This window comes from Lygodium microphyllum, chromosome 5, assembly GCF_053477565.2.
Source record: "Lygodium microphyllum isolate KBCC chromosome 5, Lygodium_microphyllum_v1.1.10, whole genome shotgun sequence".
Taxonomy (NCBI): domain Eukaryota; kingdom Viridiplantae; phylum Streptophyta; class Polypodiopsida; order Schizaeales; family Lygodiaceae; genus Lygodium; species Lygodium microphyllum.
Window position 1 is genome coordinate 171935889 of NC_141139.1, and position 12286 is coordinate 171948174.

Below are 12286 nucleotides of genomic sequence, written 5' to 3' on the forward strand. Positions count from 1 at the left end.
AAGTGCAATTTGTGTTTTGTTTTGGTTGTCCTCTCTCTTTCTCTTTTTTGGTTTTAGAAGCTATTGTGTGGCCCGAGACTCCAACTTCCCTTCTAGATGATTGGGACTATGCCAACTATGATGAAGCTCTACTTACATGGGATATAGATGATGCTCATGCATATTCTACTATTTTTTGATGCATTTCTAAAGAGGTTCTATTGGTGGTCACCTCTTGTAGGACTGCTCCAAAGGTGTTGGAGAAGCTTCAGATGTTGTAGAAAGCTCCATGGACCATTGACCATGTGTGCAGTGACTCTCTATGGCCAGCTTTAGTAGATGAAGTTTGAGCTGAAGGATACTATCCAATCTTTCTTACTTCGTGTTACATAGAAATAAGATTAAATTTGGTACATTAACTTAGGCACATGTAGTCCGCGCTTTTAGAGGCTCATCTAGTCAAAAGTGTGCTCTATAAGCTCCCTTTAGAGTTTGATGGAGTAGTTGTTTCTTTGAGGGTCCAGACATCCTCAATGCCAGTGAGCTTCACTCATATGTCATGTATGTGGCTTGAGCATGAGGCGTCCTTAAGGTTACAAGGGAGGCTTTTATCTTGGCATACGATGGTCAAGATGAGGCATTTGTAGCTTTAGAGAAGGGTGACAGGAAGAGGATTCTACCTTGAATGATCTTACCCACCACATCCATTTCATGTAATGGAAAAAGGACTCCTTGCGTGCAAGTGTTTCTTGGATTTCTTAGAGCCATGTTTGCATCGCGAAGAGTATGGGTTGTGGGGCTATTTTGGATGTTGAGACTCATATGATAGCTCTTCATTGGTCACTTTATCGCACTATGTGTATTGATCATCACCCTTGGGCCTTTATCGTCCTTTTTTTTTGGAGGATTGGGGGTCTTGTGTATGGTAATACTTGCATTCAAGGCTTGTAGTGGCATGCCATTAACACTGATGCCCATTTCTCAACATCTTCCTCTTTTGGTGACTCATTGGTATGCTTGTGGAAGCTAGTTCTTCAGAAGGTGCAATGGCATCCAGTGGAGGATTGGTTGGCGGCTAACTCTTTTTGCATGGAATTGTTGGCTGTCAAAACCACTCTCTTGGGATGGGAAACATGAGGCTGACCAAAATTTGATGGTATGGTGCACGCTTGTCTTTTGTTGTTGATGCAACTTTGGTGATTTGCAGTGTGTTGATCTCTTTCCGTACACCTAGGAGGCTTTTTTGGATCCCTTGCAAATATTGCAACTTACGGGGCTAGATCATGATGGTATTGTAGCATATGCAATCCTTTTCCACCCTTGATTTTGATCATCCTTGGTAGGATTGGGATCTTGCAAGCCAACTCATCTTGAAAAGGCTTCGGCTAATTAGGTGTATCATCTCATGATTAAAGATTATGATTGGCTGGTTACCAAAGCCAATTTTGTTTGGGCCTTGCATAAATCTAAGTCTTGGTGGAAAATTACTATGATGGAAGGTTAGCTAAACAAGACTTCGTTTAAATGCAAGTTCTTCCTTTGAAGAGTGTTGATTGGCGGACTTTCCCTTTCCTTAGATCTTTCAAAGCACTAAATCTTGAACAACAATTGTTTTCTTTGCACTACTAGTCTGCAATCCAATCATCATAGAATTATTTCTTGCCCTTTGGTTGGGAAAATCTAGGCCCTCGTTTTTGATATTTGGAGAATTGTTGTCGGCCTTGTCACATTGTCCCTATGATTGGTCTTTGCCAAGGCAAAATATCCTAGTCTGGCGACATAGCCACCTATGAAGATTTTGTTCCGCTTTCTCAGATTTTGGGGCTGTTGGCATAACTGGGTCGCCTAGACTGCATTTATTTTTGACTTAGTTGCTGGTATCTAGGGACATATTGCTAGGCTTAAGGGTCTCTTACATTGGCAGTTAGATCTCATTCAACATGCTGGTCTTCTCCTTAGGCAGGATTTGGTTTCTTGGCATACGGCGATTTCTTTTGTTTCCTTATTGTGACTTTTGTATTTCTTTTGTGATTTGATACAATATAATTACTCATTACGAAAAATTAGAGAGAGATATAAGACAAGACCAAAGTATATCTATGTCCAATGTCATCTCATTATGAAGTGAAAAGAAAAACGCATATGGATCATGGCTTTGATCTAGCTATAGTATGGGTCTCATCAGTTATCTACTAAGTGGGTCGAGGTCTATGTGCTCAACACAACTCCAAAAGGAAGAGTCCAAGGCAGTGCTGATTTGGAAAGTCCATCACCTTGGATAGTGATTTGAATCCTTCTTGGAACAAAAAGTGGAAGTGCCCTTTGATCTCATAGTACACCGGATATCTGCAAAAGTAGTGCTTCTCAGTCTTTGGCTCAAATTGGCAAGGCTGGCAGAATTGGTCCTTTTGGGGAGGGAATTTATTCCATAGCAACTAGTCTCTATTTGTAATTGATGCGAGGATGTGTGAAGTTGACCAATGACATACCATACTCCATGAGATAGGTGTGTGTCCATGTATCTTGGCCATATCACGAAAGCATGAGGGGATATATAGAAGATGCTTTCGTTAGAAAGCCATCTTCATTGCCAGATCTTGGAAAGGTGCCAACCATGTCCTAGTTGTATGTAGCTGAATAATGCCCATCTTAATGATTCGGTTGAGTTCCTCTCAGCTAAGCTCTAAGAAACAGGAATCCAAGCTATACTATAGAGGTGGAAGGTAATACATATGTTGCCCATGTTGTGGTAACCATGTGGTTGTTTGCCTTGGACAAGGAGTAGTTTGAACCACCATACCTTGCATATCCGTTTTGTATTGTGAAACAAGGATTTTGTGCATGTTGGTATTTCTTGGATTTCTTGGAGCCATGTTTGTACTTTAAAAAGCATGGGTGGTGGGGTGGTTTTGGATGTTGAGACTCACATGCTACTCTCTAATGGTCGCTATTTCAAACTATGTGTGCTGGTCATTAGCCTTGGGTTTCTATTGTTCGCTATTTTCTTGAAGACCAAGGAGTTGTACATGGCAATTCTAAAATTCAGGGTTCGTGGTGGCATATACTCAAAATTGAATTCCAACTTTCGATTCCTATTTTTGTGCTAGTGACACATTCGGTGTTCTCATGGAAGATAGTTTTTCATAAGGTGAATTGGTATCCAATGGAGGATAGATTATCTACTAATTTCTTGTGGATTGAATTGTTGGTCGTGCCTTGCTTGCTCTCTTGGGAAGGGAAATAAGATGAGCACCCGAAGTTTCATCAAATGGCATGTTTTGGGCTTGGTCTCTATTGCAAATGTGATGCTACTGGCTTGAAGTGTGATGATGTCTTTCCGCACATCTATACGGGTTCTCTAGATCCCTTGTGGATATTGTGACTCATGGGGCAAGATCTCAATGTGGTTGTAGGACCGATAACCCTTCATTGCCCTTGATTTTGATCATCCTTGGTAGGATTGGAATCTTGTAGGTCAGCTAAGCTTGGAGGGATTTTGTTAACTAGATATGTCACCTTATGATTAGAGAACTCGGTTGGTTGGTGACTAAAGCCAATGTTGTTTGGGGACTACATAAAAGCAAGGCATGGTGAAAATTGATTGTTATGGAAGGGTGGCTCAATAAGATTCCATTCAGATGTAAAGTTTTTCTTTGGAAAATGCTGATAGGTGGCCCCTTGCTTGGGCTCTTTCAAGGCGCCCTATCTTGAATGGCAATCTTTTGTACTACCAATGTGGAATCTTCTTGCCATAGATTTATTTCGTGCCCCCTAGCTAGAAAGATTTGGTCCCTCTTGTTTGACATTTGGAGAGTTGCAGTGGGGCCTTTGTTGCATCCCTCCAATTGGGTCTTTGGTAAGGCAAAATATCTCACTCCCATCCAGCCATATATGAAGATCTTGTTTCATTTACTTTGGTTCTAGGGCTGTTGGCACAACAAGGTCACCTGGAATGCATTCATCTTTGACTCAGCCTTGGGGTCCAAAGTCGTATTGCTAAGCTCAAGGGTCTTCTCCATGGACAGTTGGATCTTATTCAGCATGCTGGCTTTCTCCCTAGGGAGGATTTAGTTGCTTGGTGTGTGCCAATTTCATTTGTTTCTTTGCTGCGACTTGTATTTCTCAAGTGATTAATATAATTACTTATTACAAAAAAAGAAAGAAGCACCGGCCATTAATGAATGGCCTACAGAAATAGTTCTGACCAAGGGCATTCACAGTTGCGGCAAGAATACTCTTCCGTGAGACCATGCAAATAACCACCTTTGTGAACACTACCAGGGCGCCCTCAATGAGTTCTCTTGTGGCCTTTACTGAGGTAAGATAAATTATAAAAATACCTTCTCCCATCAGCATTGCCTCAGCTATGAGTGAGGTATTGATGTGCAAGGTGGAGTGAAGCCAACCATGGAGGTGTGCCTAGGATGGGGAGTGCCCTGACCTGTCCAAAACCCGTGGTCTCCTCTAGCTGCTCCATGGAATGGACTATTTGGAGCTGTTCCTCGGAGAGAACCACACATAAGGTGCATGACAGGGGTGTGCTCATAAGTTGCACCAGTATCAAACCTGAGGTTGCCATTGCATATTCTACTCTTGGGAACTCTTGAGTCGATCAAAAGGTGGGGAGAAGGGCTGCTATAAAGGAAAAGAGTATTGTGAGCACAACTAGGAAGATGGTGTCGAGTCTAGAGGAGAGGAGATGTACCTCTAGGTGTTGCTAGGCAGCAGTCATGCGGGGCTGAGGGCAGAGATAGGATGGGGGACAGAAGTGATGAGGAGGCAGGGGGGGTGATGGTGGGTCAGACAGGCAAAGCGAAAGGAACTACAAGGGGCGCGACTCTTGCAGCTACTGGCAGAGATGGAGGTGGCAGGGAGGATGTGGTGACAGTGGCAGAAGGGTGCAAAGAGACGTGGCAGGAATGGGCGTAAGGAGTGTGATGAGGACTGGGGGTGGTGGATGCAGAAGGGAGGTGTGCACTGGAGGACTCTGGTGGGGGGAGGCTGAGTGGTGCTGTTGGAGTCTCTGCATCAGACGGCACGAGCAGGCATGGAGGAGCTCGTCGGCATCTTGTACTTAGTCTCTCTTTCAGATCATTCCTAGTCACTCTTCCTAAAGCTCTTTTGGTAACACATCAAAAAGCTAGCTTAGGTTTGAATCTGAATCTGAATGCTCCTTTTGTGTGCATCCTTTGACTTGGGTTGCCCTTTTCTCACTTTTGACTGTGATAATCTACTTACATGTGTTCATTAAGTAATTTCTAGTTCTCAACAATGCTTGAAGCATCTATGAAATGTTTGAGATGAGGAAAGTGTTATTGTGGAGGCATTCTGTCAAAAGGTAGAGAAAGGACCTTGCCTGAAACATGAATGGGTATAATTTTTTCTAAATGCCCACTTTCTTCTTTCTTAATATCATTGAATGCTTGCATCTATGATTTAGGAGGATATTGGGTGTAGTCTAGGTAGATTTGAATTTGATTTGATTTCAGTTGAATATTAATGTTGTTTAGTATGTAAATTTTTCTAGTAAATGGAATCTTCAATGCTTCTACTGTAAGATCACAATGCTTAAAACATTTTTTGAGGTGCATGACGCTCAGTTGAACTTCTTTATACTGGTTGTAGGTAAAGAGGATTTTGCATAATTTGCGTTTGTACGAGGATCCTTTGCAAAAGTATGTTGCTATCATGGATCTCCAGGTACACTGTAAGCTTGACTCTCAAATTCTTAATCCATTCAACCCTTTTGTTTCTTGCCTTGAATCTTTGACAGCTTCAATTTTAATGCAGTTACTTTACACTATTGAGGCCTAGGATTATTTTTAAATAGTTTGAATGCAGTGATTCAAGAGAACACAGATCTTAATTGTTAACATTGTATCAGGAACGGAATGAGAGGTTATTCTACAAGGTCTTGATTGATCATGTAGAAGAAATGCTTCCTATTGTTTATACTCCTACTGTTGGTGAGGCGTGCCAGAAGTATGGAACAATATTTAGAAGACCGCGTGGTCTCTATATCAGTCTCAAAGAGCGGTGATGATTTGAGCTGTTTTAACATTAAACTGTGCAAAAAGAAAAATGTGTTCTTGGTCTATGGCATTTTGAGGTGATTATAGTTCCTTCAATTCGTAGGGGAAAAGTTTTAGATGTACTGAAGAATTGGCCAGAGAAGCTCGTGCAAGTCATTGTTGTGACAGATGGTGAACGTATACTTGGGTTGGGTGATCTTGGCTGTCAGGTAGTCATTCTAGAAGACACTAAAGGTCATGAAAATGTTCTGTTAGCTTGTTGCAAAGTTGTTCCATGGATCAAATCACTTATACTTCTTTGAATTAATACCTAGGGGATGGGAATACCTGTTGGTAAGCTTGCTCTTTACACTGCTCTTGGTGGAGTGCGGCCCTCAGCAGTAAGTGTGAGAGTATTAAGATCAGGTACACTGTTTGTGAATTCATTGGAATCCCAAAAGACTTGCCATTTCTTCTCTGCAGTGTCTTCCAATCACCATAGATGTTGGTACCAACAATGAGACATTGTTGGAAGATCTATTTTACATTGGCTTACGGCAACGTCGTGCAACAGGCAAGGTATATTTCTTTGCTTTGCTTTAGCTTGTGGGTCACATGTAATTCTTTTTGGATTTATCATCCAAGTTGCTGCTACTTTTGTTTTCAACAAAAAAGGACCAAGTAATGATTATCTGGGCCTGGTCACTGTGACTTCTTTGTGAGGATTTTCAAACTTGTATGTGTACCTGAACCCTTTCTTTAAATGGAGTTTTTTCATGTTTTGAGAAGCTGAAGCATTTGATACATGGTTTATCAAAATTTGTTCATTAGATATGCATTTTGAGTAGTACTTTCAATCCTTCTTTAGAGAAGAGACCTTGTGCATACAGCACTTTGAACTGTACATGAACTTATGGTTATTTTTGCATACACTGCATTTCAAATTTGAAGAATGACCTCCAACTTGTTCATATTGTATTTATGATGGTTTTTAGTATGACAACTGTTATATTCAAAGTTGCAAGGATAACTTGGAGTTTTGATGGTTTTCATAGTTGCCAGGTGCTTTGCAGGTTTATGATGATCTACTGGACGAGTTCATGACAGCTGTAAAACAAGCTTATGGTGAAAAAGTCCTCATTCAGGTAGCACCCCCGTTTTCCTTTCTAGAAGGACCTGATAACTGTAGATACTCAAGTATCTTATGCTAAAAATCTTCATGGCTATAAAGTTTCCATCTTTTTGTGCCCGAGAATCAACTGCCATTAGCAATAGGGCAGTGGAATCTGTTTTTACAGGCTATATAACTTGTTATGGAGGTAACCATAGGAGTGTTTGTCATTGTATGGATCAAATGAAAATATTGTCAAGGAGCTAGTAGTTGATGTCAAACTGTGAAGAGGATCTGCGTTTTGGCTGTACAAAGCAGTTTTGGCAGTGCAAGCTGTGTTTGGAGGGGCAGAGGTTGCATTGCGGGCAGTGGAGGGCTCCTTTTTGCAGCAGGATAGTAGTTTTGGCTGCTGAAAACTCCAGTACTGGCAGGGGTAGCAGCTGGGGACAGCCAAAACAGGCTGCATTTTGATGGCAGCAGCAGCGTGGACACCTGCAGAAGCGGTTGTGGTCACCTTGAAATGTTTTTCCTTTTTGGGGCTATTCTAGAGCCCAATAAATTTTTATAAGCAAAATTAAATACCATATTATTGGGTTAAATTTGACTGCTTAACAGCAGTGAGGGGCTGTCTGAGGAATTTATTAACCTCATCCCAAATGGCAGTGGAGGCAGATTGGAGATCACCCAGTGGAGACCAGTTGCTTTGCTTGAACAGTGTATAAAATCCTAGCCAAAGTGATCAGCCTCAGATTATCTATCTTGATGCCAGACATCAATCTCCGTACTCAGACTTATTTTGTTCGTTAGCACTGCATCTTGGACAATATTTTCACGGAGTCCACAGTTCTTGCATGCTCTAGGGAACTAGACCTCATTGTTTTGCTTCTCGATTTCGAGAAGGCTTATGACAGAGTTGATTGGAGCTTTTGAGAGGGTACCATGCTAAGAATGGGTTTTCTAGGGCAGTGGATCAGAGATGTATTGGCTCTTTACTTATCAGCTCACAGCCAGGTCCTAACTGGCGGGGCCATAGGTGACAGATTTAGCATTCAGAGCTTAGTGATGCAGGGATGCCCCCTTGCACCTCTCCTTTTCTTATTTGTTGCAGAGGCCATGAGCTTCTTCTTGAGGGATAGAGCTACCGGCATTCGAGGCATTAGACTTCCCATCCTAGAGTTTGAGGAGTTGCTGGATGTAGAGTTTGCTGATAACAGAGTTATTTACCTGGATTGGGCCAATGAGAATTTTAGGGCCTTTGTAGCTGTGATGGAGAGTTTTGTAGAGCTTCAGGAGCTCTTATTAGTTGGCAAAAATCCTACAGATTTTGGGTTTGTGGCACTCAGCAGATAGATTTGAAGCCACATAAGAATTTTACTTGGGTCCCCCATGGCACTTCACTGAGATACTTGGGCTGCCATGTAGGCATTGGTATTTCTTCAGAACAGCAATTGGCACCCCTACCACTTAGCATGAGGCAAAAGCTATTATACTAGAGCACAACAAGATTATCACTAGCAAGGAGGGTGGTGGTGGTAAATCAGGTTGGGCACTATATGGTATATTACTCCTTTTTGGGCTTTCTCTAGCTCATGCATTGGCTAGGTGAAGTGACTCATTAGGAATTTCATTTAGTCAGGTGGAGATTGTAGCCTTGCAAGGGTTAAGGTTCCTTGGGATGTTATTCTTCAACCTAGATCTAGGGGCAGAGCAAGTGGTACCCTTGGAATGGAGGATTGGTAGAGACTTTGCAAACTTGGATTGGTCTCTTCACTAGAGGAGAGATCATTCTTGTGGTTGTTAGGTAAGGGTTCAACACCACACACATGCTCACACACACTCATAGTGAACAAGTGAACAACAAGAGAGAAGATAGTGCTAGAAGGTCACATCCACTATATGAGAATGAATGAAAGTACAATCCCTAAGGTACTAAGTACCACACCCACTAATGGGTGTTCACACAAGGACAAAACCCTTCTCTAGTCAGAAGGTAAAAAGTGCTCATGAGATAAGGGAGCATTCATACTAGAACATAGGAGGAACACGGTAAGTGTAACAAACCTCCCTTGAGTAAATGATGTGAATGTATATAGGGAATAGGTGGATCAATTCCCAAATGGTATGAAGTCGAGAGCCTTATGAAAGGCTTTGAACTTCTCTCTAGAGAGAGCTTTTGTAAACACATTTGCCAAGTTGTCTTGTCTAGGGACATAAACCAAGTCAATCTCCCGTGCATGGAGCCTCTCTCTAACATAATGATAATGCATCTCAATGTGCTTAGTGCGAGCATGAAAAAGTGGTTCCTTGCAATTGCCATGGCACTCTGACTGTTAGTGTAGATAGGAGTGGTTGATTGTTGTTCCACACTAAGATTGACCAAAAGACATTTGAGCCATAGACATTCCAATGTAGTTGTAAATGCTGCTCTGTATTCAGCTTCACAGCTAGGTGTGGCCATTGTAGATTGCTTGTTACTCCGCCAAGATATGCATGAATCATCAAGCATGAAACAATTGCCACTAGTGGACACCCTCCTGTCATAACAACCAGCCCAATCATCGTCTATAAATGCATGAGAGCAAAGAGTAGTGCCTTTAGAATAAAAGGCCGAATGTTTGAGTGCCCTTTGAGATAACGAAAAACATGTTTAATTGCTTGCCAATGTGTAATACCAGGGCTGTGCATAAAGCACACCAACTAAGAGACCCCAAATTGAATATCTGGCTATGTATTACACAAATACAATAAATAGCCAACGACGTGCTGATAAAGAGAAGCATTAAATGGTTCTCTTGCATCCTCAAGTGTAAACTTGTGGCTTGTCTCAACGGGAGTAGAGATAGGCTTGCAGTCTTGTATTTGAAAATGCTCAAGGAGCTGCCCAATGTACTTAGACTGTTGCAAAATAATGCCCCCCTAAATTGCAGTAAATTGTATATCAATATAGTAGTGCAAGGGGCCAAGATCAGCCACATCAAAAGCATGTTTCAATTCAGCTTTCCAAAGCTAAAATATGTGTCTCACGAGGTCTAGTCAACAACATGTCATTCATATAAAGAATGAGAATCAAGAGGCTATCCCCATCTTTGTGCACATAAAGTGTGCTCTCAATGTTGGAATTACTGAAGCCAAAAGCAATCAAGTATGCATGTATCTTCTCATACCATGCTCTAGGTGCCAGCTTTAAACCATAGAGGGCCTTTTGCAATCGGCAAGCTTTGCTTTTTGACCCTTTTTGAACAAAGCAAGGAATTTGAGTGACATAAACCTCCTCATGAAGATCACCATTCAGAAAAGTAGTTTTCACATCTAATTGATGCACATGCAATCATAATAAGCAACCAAAGCAATGATACTGCGAATGGTAGTCATATGTGAAGTGGGTGCAAATGTCTCATCATAGTCAATCACATGTTGTTGGGTATGCCCTTTGTCAACAAGATGTGCCTTTTATCAATCAATGCTACCATTAAATCTGTGTTTTAATTTGTAAACCCACTTAGTGTGCATAGCATGCTTGCCAGCAAGCAAGTCACTGTTAGCAGTCATGTTTGTCATGCCTTGTCTTCTCCTGCTTGTGAGCCTCAGTCTGAGTCAGACGAGGACTTTAGGAGCTTTTACCTATCTATCACTTGTTTTGACGAAGGAGGTAGCTCATTCTAGAGCACTTAGTTTATTGCATTTCAGTGCATTTTCTCCTCCAGTCGGGATTCTATGTGCGTTTCTCGGGGCAGTTTTTGCATTCTTCAACTTGCCTCACATGCCGGACATTGTCCATCCTTTTTGGAAATTTTTGAGCATTTTTGGCATTTTACCAGCATTAAATGTTGGTCGCCTCAAATTTCAGATAGGCCATTTTTCGGGTTTTTTGGCTATTTATAGCCATTTCCTACTTGGCAGTCAGTTGGATTATCATCTTACCTCCTCCCTTGGCAGGTGCACACTCCGACTCCGTCATCTTTCTTCGTCTTCGGTGCTGCCGTCATCATCAGCCTGATTTGGTGCCCTCACTGACGCTCCGGGCTGCGTGTAGGGACTGATTAGTCCACAGCTTTGTATTCAGCATTCATTTCAGTCAATGCAGATTTTCTTCCTTCATCTTTTGCTTTCTCTCTCTCTCTCTCTCTCTGTGTCTCCCTCTGTGTTCGTATTTCTTCTTCCGTTGTGCACTCTCACGGTCACATAACTCCCATGTGCCATTTTTATCAATAGAGTTTAACTCTGATTGCATAGTTGCCATCCAATGTTTGTTTTGTAAAGCATCATGTAAAGAAGTAGATTCTTCATTGCATGGAGTAGCTACAAGTGCTTGTGCAACCAAGTTATCTTGTGCATGGTTAGTAGCTGCTCTAACTCTACCAGGAAGAGGAACGGGCTGTTTGCTGTCTCGTAATGTTTCTAACAGCCAGCTAGGGATTGTTTTAGCTTTCCAAATAGCAGCCCTCTCATCAACTACTTCATAATTAGTAATGCCTTTATCAATGGACTGGAAATTAGGCTACTGTTCATCATGTGTTTGCTATTGTAAACCCTCAATAGGTTGCTGAAATGGACAAAAATTAGGTCCACCTTGTTGAAATCAAGTCAACAAACTGTCAAACATGTCCATAGGCCCCACATTGGGTTGATTTTTGTAGTCCATGAAGGGCTGACCAGCATGTTTAACAAATACCACATCTTTACTAACAAAAAATCTTTTTGGTGGAGGGCTTGTACAAGGGGTACCCTTTACTTTTTGCACTGTAACCAATAAAGATGCATTTGATAGCCTTGTCTTCCAATTTATGTCTTTGTGGTTGTGGCATTAAACCATATGCCAAACAACCAAAGATATGCATGTGTGACACCATTGGTTTCCAGCCCTGTTCTAAGCCTCATAAGGCATACAATTAGCCAATGCTTTAGTTGGGCTACGATTCAACACATACATTGCACACATGATAGCATCAAGCCAAAAATTTGGGGGTAGTTTATTGCGTCACAGCATCCAACGTGCTATTTCCATCAAAATCTGATTTTTTCCTTTCAACCACACCATTTTGTTGAGGTGTGTAAGATGTAGTATATTGATGGATAATGTCCCTTTCAAAGCTGTTTGGCAACAAGTACATGCTTCATCATGTATGCGCACATGGGATAATTAGTGACATCTAATTTGTCCAAGTTCCCAAACATGTGAGCAAAT

General features: G+C 41.6%; 1 protein-coding gene across 1 annotated transcript in view; it reads left to right on the top strand.

The window, feature by feature from the left end:
- LOC148036702 (NADP-dependent malic enzyme-like) overlaps positions 1 to 12286 on the top strand; it is a 114468-nt gene that overhangs the window by 55126 nt on the left and 47056 nt on the right. The window contains exons 4-9 of the mRNA XM_087678757.1: positions 5605 to 5679; positions 5864 to 6015; positions 6115 to 6220; positions 6326 to 6391; positions 6474 to 6569; positions 7064 to 7135. Coding sequence (XP_087534883.1) covers positions 5605 to 5679; positions 5864 to 6015; positions 6115 to 6220; positions 6326 to 6391; positions 6474 to 6569; positions 7064 to 7135 — 567 coding nt within the window. The remainder of the gene's footprint in view (positions 1 to 5604; positions 5680 to 5863; positions 6016 to 6114; positions 6221 to 6325; positions 6392 to 6473; positions 6570 to 7063; positions 7136 to 12286) is intronic.